The following is a 24,085-nucleotide window of genomic DNA, read 5'->3' as shown; positions in this document are numbered from 1 at the left end:
TCTTAAGTTTTTAAACATAGTAGATTTTAAAACTCCAGGCATTTCTTGTTTCCATTCTATCCTTCTTTGGTTTTATGGTATCACCCTGAAATAGGACTGACATTAAGATGTATGTGAAAGCATTTAAGCTAGGCTGCTGAACCTCTAAATGCTGATAGGCTTTATAACACACCACAATAAATGAGGCTTAGGAATACATAAGGCAGTAAATGCCTAATAATAAAGGCAATAAATGAAGCTTAGGAATAAACATTAATGGCCAAATAGTTTAAGAAAACACACATCCTGCACCTGGGTTAGGACAATCCCAAGTACCAGTATAGGTACTGGGCAGTGACTGGCTAGAGAGTAGCCCTGAAGAAGGTGACTTGGGAGTACTGGTGGATGTGAAGGTCAACACAAACAGCCAATGTACCCTTGCAGCCCAGAAAGCAAACTATGTTCTGGGTTACATCAAGAGAAGCATAGCCAGCAGGTTAAGAAAGGTGGTTCTTCCCCTCTACTCCACTCTGATGAGACCCCACCTGGAGTACTGTGTCCAGTTCTGGAGCCCCCATTACAAGAAGCATATGGACAAGCTGAAGTGTGTCCAGAGAAGGGCCATGAGGATGATCAGAGGGCTGGAGCCCCTCTGCTATGGAGAGACTAGTGGTTGTTTAGTCTAGAGAGAAGGCTCTGAGACCTTATTGTGGCCTTCCAGTATCTGAAGGGGGCCTACAAGCAAGCTTGTGTGTGACTTCTTAGGATGTGGGCTAATGATAGGACTAGGAGGAATGGAGCAAAACTAGAACTGGATAGATTCAGATTGGATGTTAGGAAGAGTTTCTTCACCATGTGGGCGCCCAGACACTGTAACAAGTTGTCCACGGAGGTGGTGGAAGCCCCATCCCTGGAAGTTTTTAAAGCCAGGCTGGATGTGGCTCTGAGTAACTTGATCTGGTGTGAGGTGTCCCTGCTGATGGCAGGGTGGTTGGAGCTGGACGACCCTGGAGGTCTCTTCCTGCCCTGACAGTTCTATGATCCTGTGATTAAAAAGGACAGCTCTTAATGACAACCTTTGCTAATGCAGAAATATTGTGGCTACTTTAAGCAGGAAAGTGTGCACCATGCAAGATAAAACCTACCAGCAACAGCTACCAATCATGTCCCCATGAAAGACCTGTGTATGTATGGCTTGTGTGTGTTCCACAATGAAATTTAGTTTTAGCTGAGTTTAAATTCAGAGTGTACAATACAATCTGCTAGGAGTTTGTTTTGGGTCCAACGTGGCGTTCAAAGGAAGAATTTGCAAGTTATCTATGGTACATGAGCACAAACACTATGTCACCTGGGATTGTTTTCATCTCACTGGCAAAGAGACAAACTGTTTCCTGAGCTTTTGAATCACTTATATATGAGATAGCTGGAATGAAGAATGAACTGAGTATATGGACTTCTTGTGGTAGGCCTCATAGGCCCAAAATGGGCTTATCCATGTCCTGCCTTGCCCAGGCATGTTTTTCTGCTCCACCAGAGAGGCAAGCGTGGGAAACGGACACAAAAGAACCTGGAGCCACTGAGTCTGGCCTGCCCAGGGTCCTGTGGTGTAAGGTACACACATTTAGCTTGTGCCTGCCTAGTGCAAGGCCTGTGCTTTTCCCAAATTAGGGAAAAGTGAGCCTATGGCTTTGACTAATATCGTAAGGTTTGGCTGACTGCCATCCTGATTGGCTGTTCTTGTGTCCAAAGCGCAATTAATCTTGGCCTGCATTCATAAAAGGAGATATGCAGGTGAACAACCTGCTTTTGCTTCCCTGCTCTCTGCTGTGCCCAGCCCTGCTGCTATTGCACACTGCCTTATTGCTTGCCTGGTAAACTCCACTGCCACGAATTACCAGGAGCAGACCCTGGATGCTTGCATGCGATTGGTCTGTGTGGCCAGAGTGACATCATGCTGAAACTGCCTACTACTTTCCCCTCCTTCTGTTAATACTCTGCTATTAAAATCCATCTGGGTAGTCTAAACAAGTCTCAGTTAATAAAGAAATTAATTTGGCATATGGATACTTCAGACTAATGATCAGCTGATACTCAACCTGCAATAAGAATGTTATGTATGCTTACGAATTGTAGGAATGTTTAAAGTTTGGTCCAACTCTCAAAAATTTGCTGGGTACAACAATTTTAAGTACTACTGAACCACTTCTGGAGTGGTGAAATAGGTCTAAAAATAGAAGCAGCAGCAAATGAACCAGTCACATTCAACAGTGCTAGAAGAACAGTTCATCTAGAATTTCGTAAGAGAGCAGGAAGCTGATGGACTGTGTCCAACAGATTTTAGTTTCTAACAATGACTGTGCAGCAATGCATGTGAAGCTGCACTATTTGCAGACAGGGCACAATTAAAAGCTAGGCCAAGTCAAAGTTTGAAAAAGCTTCAAAACAGAACAGCTCGTGTTTTCATTACTTATTCCTCTAAGGTGAGCACTGAAGGGAAAATTCTTGCTGTGTATGTCTCTCTTCTGTGTATAATGACTATGGTGCCTGGAATTTTGAGATTTAACACAGCACTGCTGAATAGTAATGAAAAAAGAAATAGAAACCACTGCTTATTAGTAAACTGTTAGCCTTACCGAAAGACAGGATGTGACAATGACTGCTTATTCATAAACTGCTTATTTCAGTCTTGGTTTTGTCTTTACAAGCAGACAAGAGTAATGTTTACAGTCAAGTCTAGCTCTATGCTATTTAAAACCTTATTTTTCCAGCCTTCTTATATTAAGAAGTTAGAAGTTACCTCCAATATCCCATTAAAACAGGCAGGGAAACAAGAAACTGCAAATTCACTCTTCACCACACAGTGCAAGAACCATAGTCACAGCTTCACATTTAATGTGGAATCACTTCATACAGCATGTCAAAAGATCCAGAAACTGGTTAAGAGTTAAAAGCCAGAAGAACAAAAACACAGGAAATCCAAAATACATCTTCAACCTTTTTAATCCTAATTTTTAGGCTCACATGCCTTCACAGACAAGTTTGCTTTATGAAGAAAGAAACTTTGGTATGGAGTTGAACTAGTCACATGTAACTTTCAGAATAAATAGTAATGGCTAACTAGACACCACGGCAGCACAATATCCTCTTTAAAAAAGAGCAAGTACAAGCATATGCTTGGAGCTGTGCATGGAGGCTAAACAACAGAAACTAGTGTATTTTTTTTAAGTAACTTAAAAGCATTTATGTTTCCTATATATATTTCTGATGCTGAAATTCCTAAGAAGTATATCCTATAATGAGAAAGATTTCTTAATCACTAATAGTTAGTACCTTAAAAATTGCACTCTGATGCTTGAACACAATTTTTTTTATTTAGGTCTTCAGACTTCCTATTTTATTAAAATACAGTAATTTTTACTCCACAAGCCCACGCTGTTAGCAGTAGGCATTGCAAACAGAAATATCCCCTTACTCCAAGAGCTACTTATTAAAAAGGTCAAAGATAAATTTGACCTCAAAAAGAAACTAAAAGGTTTTTTAATAGACAGAAATAACAAATTATCTTTGTAATGTGTGATTCCCTCCTACAGCCACTGATAAAGTACTTACTGGAATGTTAGTCTATCTTAATCTGTGTTTTATGGGTTTGCAACAAAGCATAATATACATTGAACAGAATGAGTGAAACTTCTGTTTCTGGTGTATAATGATTTTTAGTCATTTAATAGATTTTAGTTTTTATTGTGTATTCCACTGTAGTGCTGTGACAACAAATCACACCTGTGTACCAGAGCATACATCAACAGTATGATGTAACTTTACTTACACCACTGCTATATTTAGCTTTTTGAAAGAGACATAAGCATACACTATGGCCATATCAAATAATTTTCTGGGTTTTTTTCCGTGATAACCTTCACGTTTTTAGTAACACTTCACTTTTAATGTTTGAATTATTGGGAAAAAAATGTCACAGAAAGTTTGTAGAGGAGTAGTTATAAAGAATAACCTCACAGGCACTGATATGACAAACATTTATTTTAAGGGCTGAGAGGTGTTAATATATTGACAAAGTTGACTGAGAAGAATAACTAACTTCATCTAAATGGGAAATGCCCACTTCTCTTTGTATGCTGAGAAAAGAAATTCAGAAAGTTATTTTTTTTGGCCTTGCTATGTCACAAAGTCAATCAAACAAAGACCTATGCTTTTAATAATCTAAAGTGGTAGGTTTATAAGCCCTTCTATTAATAACAGAAATGTCATGCAAAACTCTGATCAATTATGCAGCTGCTTTATAATTGTTGCAAGACCATATTGTATATATTAGCTTTCATATTGCTAATGCACAACTAACAGCAAACTTGATTAGATTTAACACAAATTTGTCTTAATTACACTGTTATATCACACTAAAGAGACAAATGCCACGACTGGCAAAAACATTTAATTCTGAACGCTTCAATGGCAGGATAATTGTGTGGTAACCCCTTCACATTTAGAAAAAAAAAACCAAAACAATCCTGCAGTCTCACTTTACAAAAAAAAAAAAATTCAAAATATTAATTGGGAACAGTTTATACCATCTAACACAAAGTAACTCATACAACTAGTGTCAAAGGCAAACAAAAAACCTAAATGAAGTCAAAAAGTACACATAGCAACAGAAGCACAAATGCTGCATTAAATATAGTGAAGAAGACAACGCACTTGTTAATAAAAAGACCAAAAAAAAAGAGAAAAGTTAGAATTAGCAACACATTTAAAGAAAATGAAATAAGCATTTTTTTTCCCCATGACAGAGTTTCCATTTGCATTCTTTCCATCCACAATATGTCTGGTACAATACATCCATTAAAATATTCAGAAACTCACAGAAGAGCTAAGTTGTTCTCTTCCAAACCTAACTCCCCAGATGGTTTTGGATGTTTTAAGCAGACATTATTGTGAATGAAGCAAAAGCAAGGCAACAAATGGACTTTTTATCACCTTTGAACTTAGCACTGATGACACCATTTTTAAAAGTTATCATAATCTTTTTTGTCTTTTTTCCCCTCTGCTTCAAATCCATCAACCCCATCACTGTCTCTTCTCCTTTTACGGTTATTGTGGATGTTGAAGCGCTGATTCATCTGTGGTAATGGATCCATCCCCAAAACTTTGTGTATTTGACGGAATGCAAGGAGTCTCAGTGCAAACTAGAAAAAAGGAAGAAATAAGATATATTTATTATAGAAATGAGCATCCATTTTGATTACTCTGTCAAACAACTAATGAAGAACATTAGGGATGTATGATGTTATCACCTTTCTTTTCTCTCAAAGTCATGCAATAAAATGTGTATGTTTCTTTTACTACTTCTGTATGAAATATATCACCTTAGCATAAAAATGACATGCATGTGTTTTAGCTGCTGGACTGGCATTGAAGCAGGCAAGGCTTGTCACATGTCCAATTACACAGTAGTAATCTCTAGCAAAAGGCTCAAGTGAAGAGGCTGCGGAAGCAGTCTCTTCAACTGCATTTGTGAATCGTCAGTACTGTTCAGTAGATTTGATAAATGTTGAAGTTGCATATATTTTAAAAATACACAATGTCAATGTAATTTTAAATCTCATATCACACTGCTGCAGAGTGAACACTTTTACAGATACATCAGACAGATGGTAGTGCTTTAAAATTTTCAGGAAAATGTTAATTTTAGGGCAAGAATGAACACTGTAATACACTGTTGCCACACATTCACTCCAAAAACCAGCCAACAAATTTAGTTACTTCACACATACATCTCCTTACCTGTGCACTTGAAGTAATATCTTCTCGTTGCTGATCTGTCATTACAGCAAGTGTATCAAAAGGATCTTTTTCACAAGGGTCCAGAAGGCCAGGACCACCTACAATGGTTAGGCTAATTAGTAGCACATCTCTGCCTTGTTTCAATCAAGATTACAGATTTTATCTTAGGTAAGCATAAGTATACAGACACTTGAACACAACTTGCCTTTAAGGATGATCCCTGAAGATATACACTCAAAAACTCTTCTCAGTGCATCCCCAGGACTCTGTGGTCCAGTAGCACTGCTAATCGCTTTCTCCACAAGCAACTCCATTGCCTAGACCAACAATAAGAAAATCCAAACAATTCAGAACACAGATTAAAACAGGGTAAAATCCTGCTATTCTTGTTGGATACACAACTTTTGAACATGGAATTTTGAAGAACATTACACATCAGAGAACATTTTCAGCTAAAAAGGAAAAAAAAAGAAAAAAAAAATCAAGTACCTTTATAAAGATGAATAAAAAGAATGCTGGTGCAAGATTAACATGGAGTACCGATATGCTTCTTCTCATCACAAGTTGTTAAAACATTTTGCATTTATATAGCAGTAGCTTACATATTCAGGAAGACAACTTGTCCAGCCACTTTTTGGGAGAGTATTTTTGGAGGAGTAGGCCACCTGAATCTGTTAGCCACATTAATAAATAGTACACAGTATAGCTAATTAAATTAACTAAATGCTGTAGATTTTTTTTTTCTGCAAAGTTACAGAAACTTAAAGCACCATTGTTCAATGATCTTTTAACATTTAATGATAACTAGATCTCCAGTGTATTGACAGTGAAGCTCACAGCAGGTTTTCTCTTGCCTACTGGCAAGTGCTAACTTGGAAGTTAAACAAGCACAAAAAACCAAAACTTTGCATTAAACAAGTTTTAAAAAAATCTACACATTATTTGGTACTAGTTAAAATGGTTTAAATGACTAGCTGCATTTTAAATATTGGTTGTTTTTTTCCCTGTGAATATGTCCATTGTTTACTTTAATTAGTCACTATTCTTTCCAGAAAAGCTTACAGGAGGTATTTGACAAAGGAACTTTCTCTGGTTTTCTCTTTTTTTTCCCTCCCTGCTTCACTATTAAATAAATATTTCAATACTACCTCTTCAGCAAGTTTCATTCTCAAGCAATATCTCTTCTCTCATTCATTCAGCTTTTTTTGGTGGGGTTTGGTTTTTTTGGTCCTCCCCACCAAGCTTACAGTTCTTCAAATGCTGTCATTTATTTTTATAAGTTTTCCAGGAAAAATGCCTATTCTGATGCACACAACTAACTACAGGCAGTGCAGATCACAATCCTTCACTAAGGGTGCACATCTCTTTGTTTTTTAGCTCCATTTAACTGACAAATAAAAATTCTTGAGAATGGTATTTCTACATTGTTATAGTTTTAAGGCTATGCTTTATTTTTTCCAGAGACTTCAAATACAAATGATAAACAGTTTTCAGTATTGGACATAGAATAACAATAAGCTAAGTTTATCTAATTCCATTGGCCTGCTGAATATTATATATATTTTGCAGTACAAGCTTGCTATGCATATCTGGCTGTCTTCTGTCTGGCTTCTGGCTGCTCCATCTCTGTTCCTGACCTTGTATTGCCTGTCTGACTCTCTTCTGTTTTGGCTTTAGTAAGGTACAGAGGAGGGAGGTAGACACAGCAGGCCCTTTGGAGCTCGTTGTGTGCAGGGATGGAGTGGGGAGGGGAGAGACGGAATATTATACAAGGGGGTACTGTGCTGTTATTGAACTGTAAATACATGGAAATTTACCTTGTATATGTTTATTGCCTTTTATACTTTTATACTTTGTCTACTTTTGTAAATATAATTTAATTTAACTCCCAAAATTCTGAGTTAGTGTGCTAAGTTTATTGGGGAGGGTAAATTTCCCATTTGTTGAGGTGTGAATCCAACCCACAACACAAGCTCACACTGTACCAGTCAGGATTTCACAACAATAATTTAGCTGTTTTTCCAAGTATGAAGGAAAATACAGCAAGCAAGGAAAAAAAACCCAAAAACAAACCAAAACAACAGAAATAAAAAAACAACACCCACCAAAACCAACCAAACAAAAAGCCCAAAAAAACTCCCGAGAAACAGATCACATTTTTGCATTTATCCAAGCCTAGTTCTTTTAGATCCTCATAGAATACACTGAAGTCTACAACTTAATCCTTTGAAGATGTGAATTATTGTGACCTGGTGTTCACCTATATAAAAGGCTGGATTTTTAACCCTGGAAAAATGAAAGAAAAATAAAGTCTACTGTGAATGCAATTCCTTCTAACTCACAGGAACCTGAGAAAATTCTTCAAATGCAGTCTATTTTTAGGCACGTAAGTACGGTGCCACTAGTGTCCATATTTAAATGTCTTAATACTTTCTATTTTTAACAGCTGCTTAGACTTTCTGAAAAGCTCTGGCATCTCTGGTTTGCTGAGCTTCTAGCATACAGGCTAGGAGAAATTTTGTATCCACAAAGATACAATCTTCAATCTATGAAATTTTATCTGTGACTGGCAGAAATTATACATGTATTTAAAGATCACCATTTTCATTCTGTCATTGTTTTTATCAGTAAAATTTTGTCAATGGGCCAAAAGAACAGTAGACTATAAAGACTTCAATGCTGATCCACGTCTCTGACAACACATCAGGTACCAGGAGCAAATCAGGAATCACTTTTAGAGAGAGCTGAGATGCAGCTAGGTATGGCACACTGCTTCATACCTCTCATCCCTTCTTTATTTGTCTTAAAACAGAGTATGTGGCAAGTAACATTTCTTGTTGCTCATAAGTGTACCTTCTATGTGTTAGAATAGTGCTACGGATGGTTTTCTAAAAGCATGGCAGGACTTTGTCAACTCAGTTATAGTAGCAAGAGAGCATCCCTGGAGAGCACTGTTTAAGACAGTCAGTGCAAAAGAAATGCTCTACAGGAACCCTTGAACACAAAAATCAAGAGGCAATCTGATATAAGCTGATATATTTAAGTGACAATGGTTAAAATGTTATGTTGACAGGATGTACTGAAGTGCTGTGGTACTTCTTCTCGCACAAGGGACGTATTAATGATCACAGGAGTTCCCTAAGATTTATTCTTTCACAAAGCCTTTCTGTTACCAGGGAACTATCTATTCAAAGACGAAATCTGAAATAACTTTAAGTAAACTCCAAGCAATTTAAGTTAGGTGAGTGGAAAACCAAACAGGTAACTTCTTACTGAGTGGAAAAAAAACAAGTGGTAAAATCTACCCATGAAGAACAGAAAAGAACAAGAAAATTCTTTCGGGGAAATAAAACCCCAAACAAACAAAACAATCAAGCTCCAAATGACAAAACCTCAGAAAACGAAAAGTTTTGGAGGGAATCTGAATTATTTGTTGGGAAACAAATTGAAAATAAAACCAAACCAAAACCAAATAAACACCTACATCACCTCTTGAGCAAGTCTAGATTCAAAATTGTAGTAAAGCTTCCCTATACTTTGAGGGGTGTGTGTTAAAAGCTCCATTCTACAGAACATTACTCACCCAGCTTGGAAAATCAGACCATGTTGGAACTCGCTGACAGAGGTCTCGAAGAATACGTATGATAATCACACAGGACTGCAGACCATTTGCTCTAGCCTTGAGAGCAATACAAAATCAAATTAATTAATCCCAGCACGTACAGCAAATAGGACTTGTTGAAAGACTAAAACACCACTGTTCAATGGAAGCTCAGATACAAGATAGAAACAAATAATTCTACAACTTTATTCCATGAGCTGCCATTTACAGCAGTATTTTATACAGGGTTAGTAATTTAAGGTGATGGAAGTCTAAGTGCACAGGTTATACAAGAACAACATTTCTTGATCCCCTCTACACTTTGACCTGTGTTCACTTGTAACAATAATACAGTGTCTTTCTGTATTAGAAATAAAAAGGATAACGTAAAGATCTAAGAAATAGGTATAGAGACTGAAAGGTCAAGGGAATCTGTTTGGTTTCTTTATCGTGCCTTTGCCAGAATGCAAAGTCACTAAACCAAACAGTTGCTTCTCACCTTTCATTCCCTACACTTAATGCACTTAAAGAAATAGGAAAAAAAAAGTCTTAAGTCTAAACACAAAGCTTTAAACACATATTCTATTATTTAAAGCCAAGTTACTCTGCAGCCTTATGGAATATGTAACAAATATACAACATGTGATCACCCCAAGCGAGTCAAGCTTTCAACATCGCCTTCTTGATAACCAGAAAAAAAAAAAAATCATGTCAAATGAGCAATAACTGCATCAAGCAGCTCCTCCATACTCAACCTTCTACATTTCAATTTAGGGACCAGAAAAATGTTAAGTATTAGCATGAACGACGCCGAGTGTTTCCACACAATGATACATTTATATCGCAACTCAACTAATCTCTCATAAGGCTACAAGGAAAAAAGTAAAATGATGTTCCGAACCTGGAACCACTTAGCGTGGCGTAGAGCAGCCAGAGCGTCAAGGCATTTTTGCCTGTCCAAGACGTCCGGTGGGTCTTTCACCATACCCGAGGTTACATCTAAAATGGATTGAATTGGCAAAATGCAGTGAGGAATGGGTGTTTGACCAGGTGAGCAAGACACTTCCTTAAAGTAGCTTCAATGTCACACATGCCATTTAAAGTTTAAACCCTTGAACGACAAATGTGAATGTTCAACAAATTCATTCAATTAGGATTAGGGCATTGACCCAGTATGAAGATCAAGAGCGTTTTATGCTTCAGCTCTGAGATTATTTTCAAATGCATTGCTGATTATGCAATGCGTAGTGCTTCTTTAAGCTAACACTGGAAAAAATGCATTTCCCCTGAAATTAAATACTTAAGGAAGGATGGTTGGACACAGTGCACCAGCACAGAGAACACAAGACAGAAGGAACACAAAAATCCACTTTAACCAAGTAGAAACATTCAAACTTAAGCTTCTTGTAAATTTTAACTGTCATTTATTATTTGGGAGTAAAAGAAAGCTAAATATAACAAATCTTAAAAGCATTAGGTGTTTAGTAGTAACATTATTCTTATCATTCCTTAAAATTTTGCTTTAAAAATCTGAGTAAAGGAATGTAAAATGTTTTTCATTATTAGAGCATTCCATTACTTTGTATATCCTCTCTGACTACAATGCTTCAGCCAGTAACCTATGTAATTGCAGTATCATTTAGGCTGTAATAAAATATCTGCAATGGTACTGCTTTGCTTAAGATTCAGCAAGAAAATGAAAAGCAAAGAACTGTTTGAAACCCCAAAGGCTGAAGGCCAGAAAGATTAGGAAAATATAGCAGACCTTGTACAATTAAGTGTTCAGGAAAGTATTTAATTACAAGCTGACTGCTTTGTTACTAAAAAGAGACCACAGGCCCTTTTGGAAGTTTAATCAATGAAACTGGAACCAGTGGCATCCTCTAGTTACTTAGTGCACAGATAACAGCAGTGATCAGCTTTAAAGCTCCTTATTCAGTTGTGACTAGTTACTAAGTATACTTGCAGCATAACTGGTGATACACCAGGAAGACAAAGTTAAGAGTGTGAATTAAAATCGGTCAAATAGAGACTCCTGAAACATGCCTGCAGCAAGAAGTTTTTACAAATGCTGCAGAACGAGCTCTGAAATCACATCTTTTACACAAACATAAACAGCAGGATATTTTACTACTCAGAGTACTACTCAGTACTCTCTACTACTACTTAGAGAGCTAAAAAGCCATAAATTAACATAGTGATATAGCTTTGCTAAATAATTACATTTAATCTGAAGTACTACATTCAGATGAGTAATTTTATATAATGCTAGCTCTGTCAAGGGCTAGCTAGGGAAGAATTCCAAAGGATGAACAAAGCTGAGTTATCTTCTCACACTAATATTCAAACTTGTGGGCTATGTTAAAGTGGAGAGATAAAAATCTGCACTGATGCATTTACAGAGCAAATTAAGACATTTAAAGCAGTATTTCCTTTAAAAGGAAAAAAAATAAAGAAACCAAACACAAACCCCACCAAAACCAAACCCTAAACCTCAACCTATCACATAAAGAGAAGTGCAGGTAATGTAACTGATGCAACAAGTACAACCTAGATATAAAAGACAAGGAGTACATTTAGAGAAAACCCACAGCAGGAAAAACACTGCAAAGTAAGGTTGAGAAACAAAAATATGGGTTGTTGAGCCCAACAGCTTAGTCAGCAGTTTATGTTCTTCTAAAGCTAACAGACCAATAGCTGACACTGTGCAAACTTCCAGCACAATAATGCGTTACATAACTCAAAACTTCAATTACGTCTATCTCCAAAACTCTTCAATTTCGAGAGTAATTTTTCTTTAAAAAGTTACAATTTAAACACACAGAAAAGAATTTTTGCTAGAAACATCAATCTAAAGTGTGTTGCTAACTGGATAAATATTCTTGGATAAATACTCTTGAAACTTCAGATTCTGAAAGTCAGAAGTTGCAGAGTACACTGATGGATAAAATGTATGAAGGAAAGTCTTACAACATTTAATATGTGGATTTTTGCATCTTTTTCACATTTCAGGATTAACCCCTTAAAAGACTATTTAACTAAATTCAGGTGCCTAACCTATCACCTTAATCTAAAATGAAAGTTGAATTATTTTACAAAACATTAAGTATGAATTATTACATCTGTATAACTTAATACTAGCCTAAACATAAGGGGTTAATCTTCAGTTAAGACATGCCGTGTCCACACTACCTCTTTGTTAAAAGTTAACAGGTGTATCAAATTTGTTAAGTTTTATTATACAAAACATATTTAACCCAGTCAACTATTTCAAGACTAGTGTGAACACTGCTTAATTCTAGGATAGAGAGAGACAAAGACGGAAAGAAAAAAAAAAAAAACCAAAACCACAAAGTACCAGTAGATGCTAGAACTATGCATCCAAACCCCCTCCTTTATGAAGCATGGCAGGTGTGACACTGAGCTTTAGAAAACCTTGGTCAAAAATCCTTCCAATGTCTTGGCAGCAACCCCTAGCAGGAATCAAGTCCCTCTGCTAGAAGGCTTTGGACCGGGGCTGTTAGCTAAGGATAAAAAAGACACACGCGCACACACATCTGTGTTTACAAGTTATGTACACTTTGTCTGCTGAAGGAAAGGTTCCACAGCAGGGGTTAGAGCACTTGGAATACATCAGATTAATCCAACTGTCAAACGCACGCTACTGTAAGAAACAGTAGCTATGCGGTTAACAAGCTTATTTCACAGTGCATTGTTTTTTTTTAGCCTTTCATCACATAATGCAATTATTACATATCAAACATGATTCTACTCCACGTGCAAGTCTGTGTCATCTTTACTCAGACTGGATCTTCCGGTAAAGCCTTCCTTATCACCTGAACTAGCTTCTCAGCCAGGCTAAAAAAAAAACCAAAACTTTAATCCACCATAAGACACAGAGCACAAGAAGCTGCAGCAGGGAAAACACAAACACATACTGTTACTCTGCAGCAAGTAAGTGTCAGTCTTCATTATAAGGCCTTCTTTGCTGCAATAATTTGCAATTCAGTCTTCTATTTACTCTAGTTTCAAAAGTGAACTTTTCTGCACATCCATTTTGAACTGCTCAGTGTCTTGAAATCTAACTTGATTTTGGTTGCCTAGAGGCAGTACTGCATTCAGCAGTATGCAAAATCCCAGTGATCATTTTAATTCAAGTGTGGGTCAGACAAAAATACAGATTTGTTTCCCTTATTTGGCATAAATTAAGGGGCTGATGGTAGTAATGTGAAATTTATTTTTAGTCCACATCATAGAATTTTAGGCCAGAAACTACATAATTAAAATTTGTAAATTGTGGCAGGAATCAATATTGCACTTTTGCACATTACATTTACATGTAAATGTTAAAAAAGTTAACTTTGTTTAATGATTAATCTAATTTAGGAATCAAATTGCTTAAGTATTCTTAAATAAATGAACTTTAAGGAAGTTTAGTTATGAGTAAACTTAAATATGTGAAGCTGGATTCAGCACAGACAAATCAGGAATCATGTTACACTTAAGTCTGTCAAAAAAAAACAAGTAAAATTGGTTGGGTGTGACAGTATATTTACTTAACTTTTATAGCTAGGAGTAATATGCACAGATCACGTACAAAGCAGTCTTAAAAAGCCATCCAAACCAGAGAACCTATCTTGAATGTTTTCTGATTATGCAGGATGACTTTGTTAACACAGCTTTGTTACAATGCTCTAGTCACAGCTACAGAACATTCATTAATGTAAAAGCCTCAGGTATTTTAGAGGATATGCAAGAAGTTGAAATAAAAAAACCCTCTGTGTCTTATTTAAGTATATACACCAGCACATGTATATGTACACACATTTTTTTTCAACCTAAACAGCCACAGCTCTCCTATTTGCAGGTTCACTGTCAAGCACCAGAACCCTGTTTATCATGATCTCTTTCAACTATGAAAATACAGGATCGAAAGGAAACAAAAGTTAATTTTCTCTGACCCACAAACAAGAAGAACCAATGTACTGCAGACATTAATCATGCTTGTTGGCTTAAAAGCTTTCTGGAGCTTTGAAAGTGTTACAGAATAGACCCTAAAGCAACACTGCTGGCACTGGGTAAACTCTGGACTTCACAAATGTAAATTGATTTATAAGCTCCACCTTCTGCTTCAGCTCAACGACAAAGCCATTTCTTATAGTACTAGTCTGGGTTTGCCAGCTGGATAGAAGACCGATTATCATACCAGGAGCCTAGATATACTCAAAAAGCACTCCAGACCGAAAAGCAACCTCAGAGAGCTGGAAAAAATCGCATTGTCTTTTAAAATTAGAAGTGCTGTTAACACCAAAAGTATTATAAATGTACATTTTAAGCATGATTCTATCGAGAATGTGTATGTGATGGTAATACTGATTCAGTTTAACCCCCCAAACCTGTGATTTGATTTTCTAAAATCACAAAAATCTTTCTCTTAGGGCAAGACCGCTCCAGAAAGTGAGTTTATAGCCACTTGCTATAAAGTACTTAAATTTTCCACATAATTTAAAAACTGACAGTAAAAAATAGTCAAGCTTGTACCTTTTCCAGAAAGCTGAGGTTGGATGTAGAGGTAAGATATTTTAAAAATTAAACAGATGTATCATACAAGCATTTATTTTAACCAACTGTTCTCTACTGAGACTGGTTGTTGAAAAACAAGGTTTCAATCAAATAAATGTGCCAGCATGTTGCCTTCCAGGACCTTAATGCCATCTTAAGCAGAATAGATTAACACAAAAACAAAAGAACAGGTGAGAAAATAGTAACATCTTTAACAACTTCCCAACCTCCATCCCTCATGTTCTCCTCTCGAATGACTGGAGATGTCAGTGTGATAGTAACTTGCATTTTGGGTTCCACACAAGAATTTAAAATTATTGCTGCTTCTGGGACTGCACATTTGATATCATATTTCTCAGGACTTATTACCTAAATATCAAGAAAAAGAAATTTCTATTAGCATGTGGCCAGCGAAAATTAGGGAAAAAGCAGGTTTCTTTAAGAAAACAATAGAAACACAATGTAACTGTATGAAGCAGGTACCTCTGTATTTAAAAAAACACATTATGCAAAATTAAGACACATGTAGACTTGCATACTGGTTCCAAATCACTAATGCAAGTCACCAAGCAGCAAAAAAAAAAAAAAAAGAAAACCACAGAAAGGAAATTCACATACAAATTACATAACAATAACCTTCACAGTGTTTGAGCTAAAGGAAAGTCTCAGTGCCACTTAAAATATCAGCTGGGTCTGTTTCTCACTGGAATACTGGAACCCTTCAAAAGCAAAAAGATGCAGCAGTGTTTTTCAAGCACAGGATGGCTACTGCTTAAGTACATTTTCTATATGGCTGTCAAGATATGCTAACAACAAGGGAGAAGTTAAAACATCAGAGGAAAAAGGAAAAGTAACTAAGGTTATTCTGAGCTGCTTCTTGCAAATAGATTTAATAATTCTAAATATCCTAATCAAAAGGAAGCTCTAGACACCTGTCAACTTTCACAAACCAAAAGGATGAGTTACTTCTCCACAAAGATTGACCAAGATGTGCAGTTATAAAATTTTCTTCTGTTCCAACAGTGAACAAAAACAAACTCAAGACTGTTTTCTAACTAAGCTGACCCTGCCACTAAGTGCTGAATATTTTAGCACACAGTACTGAAATATTAATGCTGTGACAAGCATTCTGTAATGATGGTGGGCAGGCTTCACTGAGAGAGCAAAGATTTCATTCTGTACTTTCCTATACTTAACTATTTGTGGAACTACAAAGCACTGACACATACAAACCTGCAAGAAAGATGTAAGCACAAACTGGCATTAATGGGAGAGCTTTGACCTTCAGGCAGCAAGATACCTGTAACGCTGCACAAGGTTCACCTACTGCTCCTGTTAAATGGATAACAGTCTATCTTCTATTCCTACTTCCCAATTAAATGACATCTATTAAATGATCATTGATACTGCACTGCTAGAGGAACTGCCAATACATTTGTATGGGCACAATACACAGAAAGCAAAGCAGGGCTTTGAATCCAGACAGAACCACTCAGAAAATGGAAAGAAACTGAAAGTGAGCTGTGAAAGATGGCACAGTGAGCCCTGCATACATTTGACTTGAGGATAGATTTTTCAAATCCAAAAACCTAACTTTTACTTACTGCAAGTTGTTTGGGAAGACTTTCAGCAATACGACTGAGTAATGTTTTAGAAGGCTTCTCAGCACATAACAAAACAAGATTGACATTTCGGTCTCCACGGAGCAGCAAACCTTTAGCCAAAACGCCGACCCGCAAAACTCCTTTCAATGCTCTGTGAATTAAGAGTTGAAAGTTGAATTTAACTTAATATAGAAAACCTTAAAACACATTTCAAAGACAGAAGAGTGAATTAAAATAGGACCATTCCACATACTTTTAAGGCCCAGTAACACACACAGTAATCAAAACCTGAACGGAACCCCTGGAAGCACTGGTAACAGTAAGGAGAAACTTCAGAAACAAAGGATGAAATTCTTAAAAAGCAATGAAAAAAAAACTACCTGTCTTTACTTCCATCTTTTTTGTCATCTCCTTCTTTGCTCTTGCTTTTTTCATGATCAGTCATGTTGTCAGAAACAAGTTTCAAAGCACGCTCTGTTATAGAAACAATTTTTTGGACTGCCTGAAGTTCCTCCTCTGTTGGATATATAGCGGCATGTTTGGTCATGACATAGCGGTCATCAGAAGAGTCAGGGCGGCGTAGAGGCTAAACAGATGAAAAAGTGTAGTTCTAAAATTTTGCTGTATTTCTGAGCTCATTAGTAAGTAACCTAAAAACTGAACATGTGACTAAAACAGAGCATTCAAACCTTTTGCATTGCTGAAATGTAACAAAGCATGAACTGAAATGTTCTTAACTTACACCAGTCACTATCAATCACGCATGACAAAAAATGAAATGCATCAAAATCATGAAATCCTAAGACCAAAAGATGGGAAATACATGCATATTACTGAAAAATAAAGTATCCATATATTGCTGAAAAATAAAGTATCCATGACCACTTTCACAGGCTCAGAGAATTCAAAATGGCACGGACCTCAGCAGGTCCTCTAGTCCAGCCTCCTATGCAAACCATGGTGAGGTGTAAAGTGTTTCATGTTGCTCATGGCTTTATCCAGATTGTTCTTGAAAACTGCCAACACTTACATGAAAATAATTATTTCCTTTAGTCACCCTGAAACTCTTTTGTCTCAGCTTGAGTTAGTTATATCTTACCCTCTCAAGGCTGTGAAGAGACTGCCTTCATTGTGTTTATAAGGCACAAGTATTAGAAAGCTATTACACCCCACTGAAGAGCTCTCTTGAAGCTCAACAAGCTCACAATTCTCAGCCTCTCCTCACAGGACACGTGTTCCTGATCATCCTGCAGTCCCACACTGAACCTGCGATGGTTTATAATATCTTTCTTAAACTGGAAAGCTCAGAACTGAATACAGTGTTGCTGTTTGGGCCTAATGAAAGCCGATCACTTCTCTTAATCTACTGATTATATGCCTGTAATACAACCCATGATGCTCTTGGCCCTCATTCCTGCCAGGGCACACTGTTGACTCATGGTCAGCTTAGTATCTGCCAAGAAGTGCAGATTCCTTTCAGCAGGGCTGCTTCTCAGCCTGTCACTCAGCCCCTCAGTGCAAGGGATTCTCCATTCTGAAGTGCAGCATTAAGCATCTGTCCTTCTAGAATTCCAAAGTTCCTGACGGTCCATTCCTTCAGTCTGCTCTGCCCTCAAGCTATCATACACCTCTCAGCCCAAAACTGATTCAGTTTTGTGTCAGCTGCAAGCCTTTGGAGAGTGCACTTACTCCAACACCTTTCAGATTGTCAATAAGGTGCAAAAGAGACATCCCAGGATAAGATGTTGCACTGCACCTTTTATGGAACCCCCAAGGTATGACCCATTACTAAGCAATACACTGAGAATGACCATCCAAATTTTTGAACACAATTCAACAAACAATGTATATAATGAAAATAAACAAAATAAAAGAGCAGTACAAAAATCCAGAGTGACTTTTATTTCAGAAGAATCAATATTGGTCTTTTGTCATTTCAGTGGACTTCTTCTGTAAGACAGGTCCACTTGAACAGTTTCAATTACATGTAATTTCCTCTCCGCTTTTCCCATTCTTTAATAAAGGAACACTATAGACAACTGAGTTAATACTGAATAATTTAAAGCTCTTAATAAAGCTCTTAACTGTGCCTCCCAGTAAGTATGATTTTTTTTTCTTCAAGTTAAGAAACTCACAGCTGGTCCTTGGGGCTGAGGAGGCATTCCTGGTCTAACTCCCAGCAAGCCCAGAGGTCCTGGAGGACCATGAGGATATCCTCCATCTGGCATTCTGCGACGATCATCCCAGTGATGTTGCTCTTCCTCCATCCGCCTCCAATACATGTCCTCTTCATATCGCCTGTAGTGCATCCAAGTGTTCTCATTATACAGCTATTTATACTTCCAAGTCTTAAGAAATTCTTGCATGTCATTACTAATTCATTTATTGTAGCCTTAAGCAAATACCAGTGAAATCCAGAAGGTAACTAAATCAATGGTTATTTTGAAAGTGGGTCTGAATTTATAACAACATCATTCTAGCAAGTCTGCACTCCTCAGAAGGACTGAACACTATTAAAAAAAACAGAGGGATAATAACAACTTAGTTTGAAACAAGACAGTGCAGATTTCCCAAAACAGCTATGCAAAATAACTACAAAACCAGAATTAGTTATAAGTAATCTGACTGTAGCTTATTCTCATTTGTTAATAAAACAGAATTCATTACCTCATTTCCATTCTCCAGCGTTCTTCCTCTTCTCGTCTTCTCCAGTATTCTTCCTTCTGCATCTGCTTCCTCATCTTTTCTTCTTGAATTTTTCTGGCCCGAATACTGGGCTTTACCTCCACTTGTAAGTCTGGGTTTACTTTTTTCTAATTCAGAAAGATAAGAAATTTCTTTCATCTTCTCAAGGCTACAACACTCTGAGACTTAACACACACTACTAATCTATGATAAGATTGAGCAGACTAAAATGCATTATTAGAACTGCCTTGACTAAGCAGTTAGAAGAAATATCTCTGTACAATAAACTAAGGCAGAGGCAGCTACATATCACAAACATCATGAATTGCCTCTTCACTTGTATGACAATTAAGCAATTTAAGATAATAAAGTTACATGAAATACTAAGTAATTTGCTGCTTGTTCTGTAGCAGGATAGCTACTCTACAGTCTGAAAAAAACATTTCCTCTTAACCATAGTTTGCATTATGATGGCCTGTTGTACTCTAAGGGTTCCTCCATTCAGGGGCATAATCATGAGTTATTGAATAACATTTTTTGCAATATCTTCTTTCTTTCATCCCTTTCATAATTATGGAGGTACCCTGCATCTCCTGGGACCGCTGCATATCCTTCCAATATAATCTTACAATGACCAAAATGTATTCTGTATGTCAATACAGGTGTTTCTCTGTTCATGACTAAAACCCCTGCAATGTTTGTTTCTCAGATGTCTCCACAAAAGGGTTTATGTGATTTAACCTGTCAAAAACAGTGAGCACTGCCATTTTACACTGTTTGAAATTCATGGTAAACATAAAAAATATGCAACTGTTGCTTGCATATTCTGTACCTTGTTTTAATGTTGCCTGAAAGCCACACTCAAAATGCTTTAAAAAACAAACTACATTTTCAGTCTGTATTACCTTCTTAGAGATTATACTCCTGACAAAACACATTTCTCTACCTTTTTATACATGTTGTTTACTCAGATTACCTATTTTTGTCCAGGCTTTCAACATAGGAATGTGTAATCAGTCAGCTGACATCTAGTGGATTTTCAGACACAGGATTAGCGTTTCTACTAACCTTGTACTGAAGCCTGTGCCGTCTGCCTTTTAAGTGCATCTCCTTGGCATTAGGATCATTAAAACTGCATTCACAGAGTTTACAGTGAAAGCGGATCACCTTTCCTTCATCATTTCTTACCTGGAAAATACATTTTAACACATTTGGCTTAAAAAAAAAAAACACAAAAAAGCAAAGGCCACATGAAAATTAACCTGTTTCAGTGACACTGGATAACGTACATCTGCCTCAAAACATGGTAAAAAATTCACACAATAACTAAAAGAAGGCAAAGTAGAACATTCAGTTCTGACAAGACACATTGTGCTCTACAATGAAGACAGAACAAAGTTCTCCTATTCTAAAGAGTACATAGCTTTGAACTCAAGCTTGAGTATTACATGGATTTGAATAATAACACACCTGGAAATAATGAATAGTTTACATCAGACTTCACTCACTTACGTCATGACAACCAGATCAAGAATGTCCAGCTGAGCACAATACAAAAGTATAAACATGTGCACAAGCCTTTACAGGTTCAATGCACTGTCACTCCTCAAGGAGGACCCAAGGAATTACAGGTCAGTCACTCTCACCCTGACCTTGGGAAGGTGATGGAGCAGCTAGTCCTGGGAAACATTTCCAGGAACATTAAGGGCAAGAAAATCATCAGTAGTCAGGGTGGCTTCACCAAAGGGAACTCATGCTTGATCAACTTGATAAACTGATGTAATGAAAGACAAGTCTGATAGACCAGTGTATAGAGTTGAGGTGCTTATAAATAAGCAGCCAATGTTTATAAATATCTAAAGAGCAGATGTCATGGGCATGACGCCAGACTCTTCAAGTGGTGCCCAGTAATAGCAGAAGGGACGATGGACACAAAATCAAACACAGGATAGTAAGGAAAAAAAACTGTACTTTGAGGGTGACAGAGCCCAGAGAGATTGTGGCACTTCTTTCTCTGGAGATATTAAAAATCTGCTGGACTTGATACTGCACATGCTAGAGGTGAACCTGTCTTAGCAGCAAGGTTGGACTAGATGATGCCCAGAAGTCCCTTCCAAACCCTATCATTCTGTGATTCTGTTGTATCGTCTATGAGAACCTCAGTAAGGCCTCCAACACTGTCTAACCATAATATTCCCACACACAAGCTGCTGACACATCTGGTGGGTAAGCATACAGGTAGGTGTATTGAAAACTGACTGAATGGTAAGGATCAGAGGGTGGTGATCAGCTGAATGAAACATAGTTGTACACTGGTTAACTATAGCAGCATATGCCAAAGGTCAATATTGGGTCCAGTCCTGTCCAACATTTTCATCAATTATCTGTATGAGGCTGCAGGTATCCACTACAAGTTTGCTGATGACACAAAAGTGCAAAGGGGGGCTGATGTACTAGAGGTTTCCCCTGACATCCAGAGGTTTCTCAGCAGGCTGGAGAAATGGGCTAAGTCCTGTAACCACCTCGTGAACCAACATGTGCTGGGATGCCTCCAGCTGGAAAGCAACTTGGCAGAACAAGTCCTGGGGGTCCTAGTGGACACTCAAGTTGAATATGAGCTAGCATGTGCCCTTGCAGCAAAGAAGGACGTTGGCTTTCTGGCCTTTGTTAAGACAAAGTACTGCTAGCTGGTCAAGAGAGGTGATTCTTCCCCTTTTAACTCATCACTGGTGAGGCCACAACTGCATTCCTGTCTCCTGTTCTGGGCTCCCAGCACAAGAAACACACAGCCATACTGAAAAGAGTGCAGCAAAGGGCCCACAAAGATAATGAAAGGGATGCATCATTTCTTCTATGCGAAAAGGCTGATAGAAGAGGTCCTGTCAAACCTACAGAAAAGAATGTGGAAAAGGGATCTTCTTGATATGTGTAATACCTGAAGGGAGGGTGCAAAGAGAACAGAGACAGACTCTTCAGTGGTGCCCAGTGACAGGTGCAGGGGTAGTGGGCACAAACTGAAATACAGGAAGGTCCTTCTAAGCATCAGGAAACATCTCTTTACCTAGGAGGGTGATTAAGCCCTGTTACAGGTTACCTAGGAAGTTGTGGTGTCTCTGTCCTTGGAGATATTCAAGAGCTGTCTGGGCAAAGCCCCAGGCAGTGGCTCAAGGTGGCTCTACTGGAGCAGGGAGATTGAACCCTAGTACCTGAGGTCCTTGCCAATGTGAATCACTGTGTTTCTGTTTCACACTGAACAATTTTTCAGTAAAACAGTCAATAAACAATACATCAATACCTCCTCCACATAGTCATGGCCAACAGGCTGGACATCACTTTGCAAGGCAGCAAGAGCTGTAGGAGTCACTGGCTCAGCTGCCGTGTCTGATTTTACTTCCTGTGTTGGTACTGTAGCAGTAGGAGTTGTTTTAACACTTTCGGCCGATTTCATTTCTTCCAGTTTACTTCCTGTTGTCTGAAGCTTATTCCCACCTACAATTCCAAAAGTTAAATCATTAACTGTCATAAAATTAGAATATGATTACACATGACGGGCAAATTAAATACTTCATTTGCAAATATCAATATTCTGAAGAAATTGTTATCAGTCTTTTAAAATTAGTTAAAACTTAAAATGTATTTTAAATACAAGTAAAAAGTATTTTAAAAACATTTTAAGAATATGTAAGGTTTTCTTAGTACTACCTTATTTTAGCAAGAAGAACTTTTACTTTATATAACTGTAGTTCTCATTATTAGTTTTCATGCCTTTTCCAAAGAGATATGACTGAATGTGAACAAGCCAGCAAATATACTTTAATTTTTTTAGAGTTTTTGGGGGAAATAAATCCAAAATGTACTTTAAAACTTTATGACATCTATACTAACAAAAGCAGTATACTCTGTGCTGCAACCGCCTATGTCTTTCCTTCCAGAGCAAGATACCTTAATCTGGAACATCTGCTTCCCATTTCTGAATGTCTTGCACACTTATTTTAAAACACACCTTCCACTATTACAAGGATGTTCCAATATCCCAGTTATCACCTGCCAACCTACCACAGGTTGCTTTAACAGCATGGGATCAAAACTGAAACTGGGACCAACTAGGCTATAAACTGCATCACTCCAATGGCTACTAAGTAAAGATGGAAGATTTCTTATAAGATGGAAGAAGCCTCTAAGAGAGGTCAAATGGGCCAAAAACATCATATATTTTGAAGTGAATTTTTTATACATTCTTATTTTCATCTACAGTTCTCTTTAACACTAAAGATACTCAAGCTTAAATTAATTAAATAACATTTTTATTTGTTTCTCTAAGTCTTAAAAAAATATAGAATAGGTTAGGTTTCAAAATAAAGACTGACTTCTGTACTTGCCAACAAAGTTTATTTTCGGTGTAGATATTTTCTTAACAGCTATATTAGCAGCAGCTGAAGATGTTTTGTTGTTGGACGCAGTGTTAAGTGGTGTGTTTGATGTGGGAGTAAGAATTTTCACCGCAGAGGATGTAACAGAGGAGTTCACAGTACTGCTGCTTGTTGCTATATTTGAAGCAGAGGCAGTTGGTTTGGAAGCAGATGTGGATGTTGAGGAAGTTGCTTGGGTAACCACATTTGGTTCGGTTGAAGGAATGGGTTTGCCAAGTTTTGTGTGCAGCTTTACCACCTGTGAAAATAAAGATAAAGTCATAATACTGTCTCCATGAGACAACTATATAAAATGATATAACACAGACATCAACATAACTAAAAAGTTAGCTGTTGCTTCTTTACAAAGCGGTCTTGGCAATGCAAACCCTAGAAGGTTGACATGTACACTCTATGAAACAATTGCTCATCACGTAAGTACTGGTTAG

The 24,085-nt window shown here is 37.4% G+C and overlaps 1 protein-coding gene across 3 annotated transcripts in view; it reads right to left on the bottom strand.

Moving 5' to 3' along the window:
- Positions 1-4,908: 4,908 nt before the first annotated feature.
- Positions 4,909-24,085, bottom strand: part of ZFR (zinc finger RNA binding protein) — a 36,972-nt gene continuing 17,795 nt past the window's right edge. The window contains exons 8-20 of one of the 3 annotated variants that reach the window (XM_064176408.1): positions 23,595-23,895; positions 22,523-22,716; positions 20,296-20,415; positions 19,210-19,355; positions 18,678-18,840; positions 16,923-17,128; positions 16,543-16,693; positions 15,166-15,307; positions 10,278-10,375; positions 9,359-9,454; positions 5,981-6,092; positions 5,776-5,873; positions 4,909-5,177 (exon numbers count right to left, since the gene is read on the bottom strand). In XM_064176408.1, the coding sequence (XP_064032478.1) occupies positions 4,998-5,177; positions 5,776-5,873; positions 5,981-6,092; positions 9,359-9,454; positions 10,278-10,375; positions 15,166-15,307; positions 16,543-16,693; positions 16,923-17,128; positions 18,678-18,840; positions 19,210-19,355; positions 20,296-20,415; positions 22,523-22,716; positions 23,595-23,895 (2,007 nt within the window). In that variant the 3' untranslated portion in view covers positions 4,909-4,997. Of the gene's footprint in view, positions 5,178-5,775; positions 5,874-5,980; positions 6,093-9,358; positions 9,455-10,277; positions 10,376-15,165; positions 15,308-16,542; positions 16,694-16,922; positions 17,129-18,677; positions 18,841-19,209; positions 19,356-20,295; positions 20,416-22,522; positions 22,717-23,594; positions 23,896-24,085 lie in introns of those variants that run through there. The other 2 variants (XM_064176409.1, XM_064176410.1) reach the window with 2 other exon arrangements.

The sequence above is a fragment of the Pogoniulus pusillus genome, chromosome Z, assembly GCF_015220805.1.
Source record: "Pogoniulus pusillus isolate bPogPus1 chromosome Z, bPogPus1.pri, whole genome shotgun sequence".
In the NCBI taxonomy this organism is placed as follows: Eukaryota; Metazoa; Chordata; class Aves; order Piciformes; family Lybiidae; genus Pogoniulus; species Pogoniulus pusillus.
The sequence above is the reverse complement of the archived record's forward strand: the minus strand, read 5'-3'. Positions and strand labels throughout refer to the sequence as shown.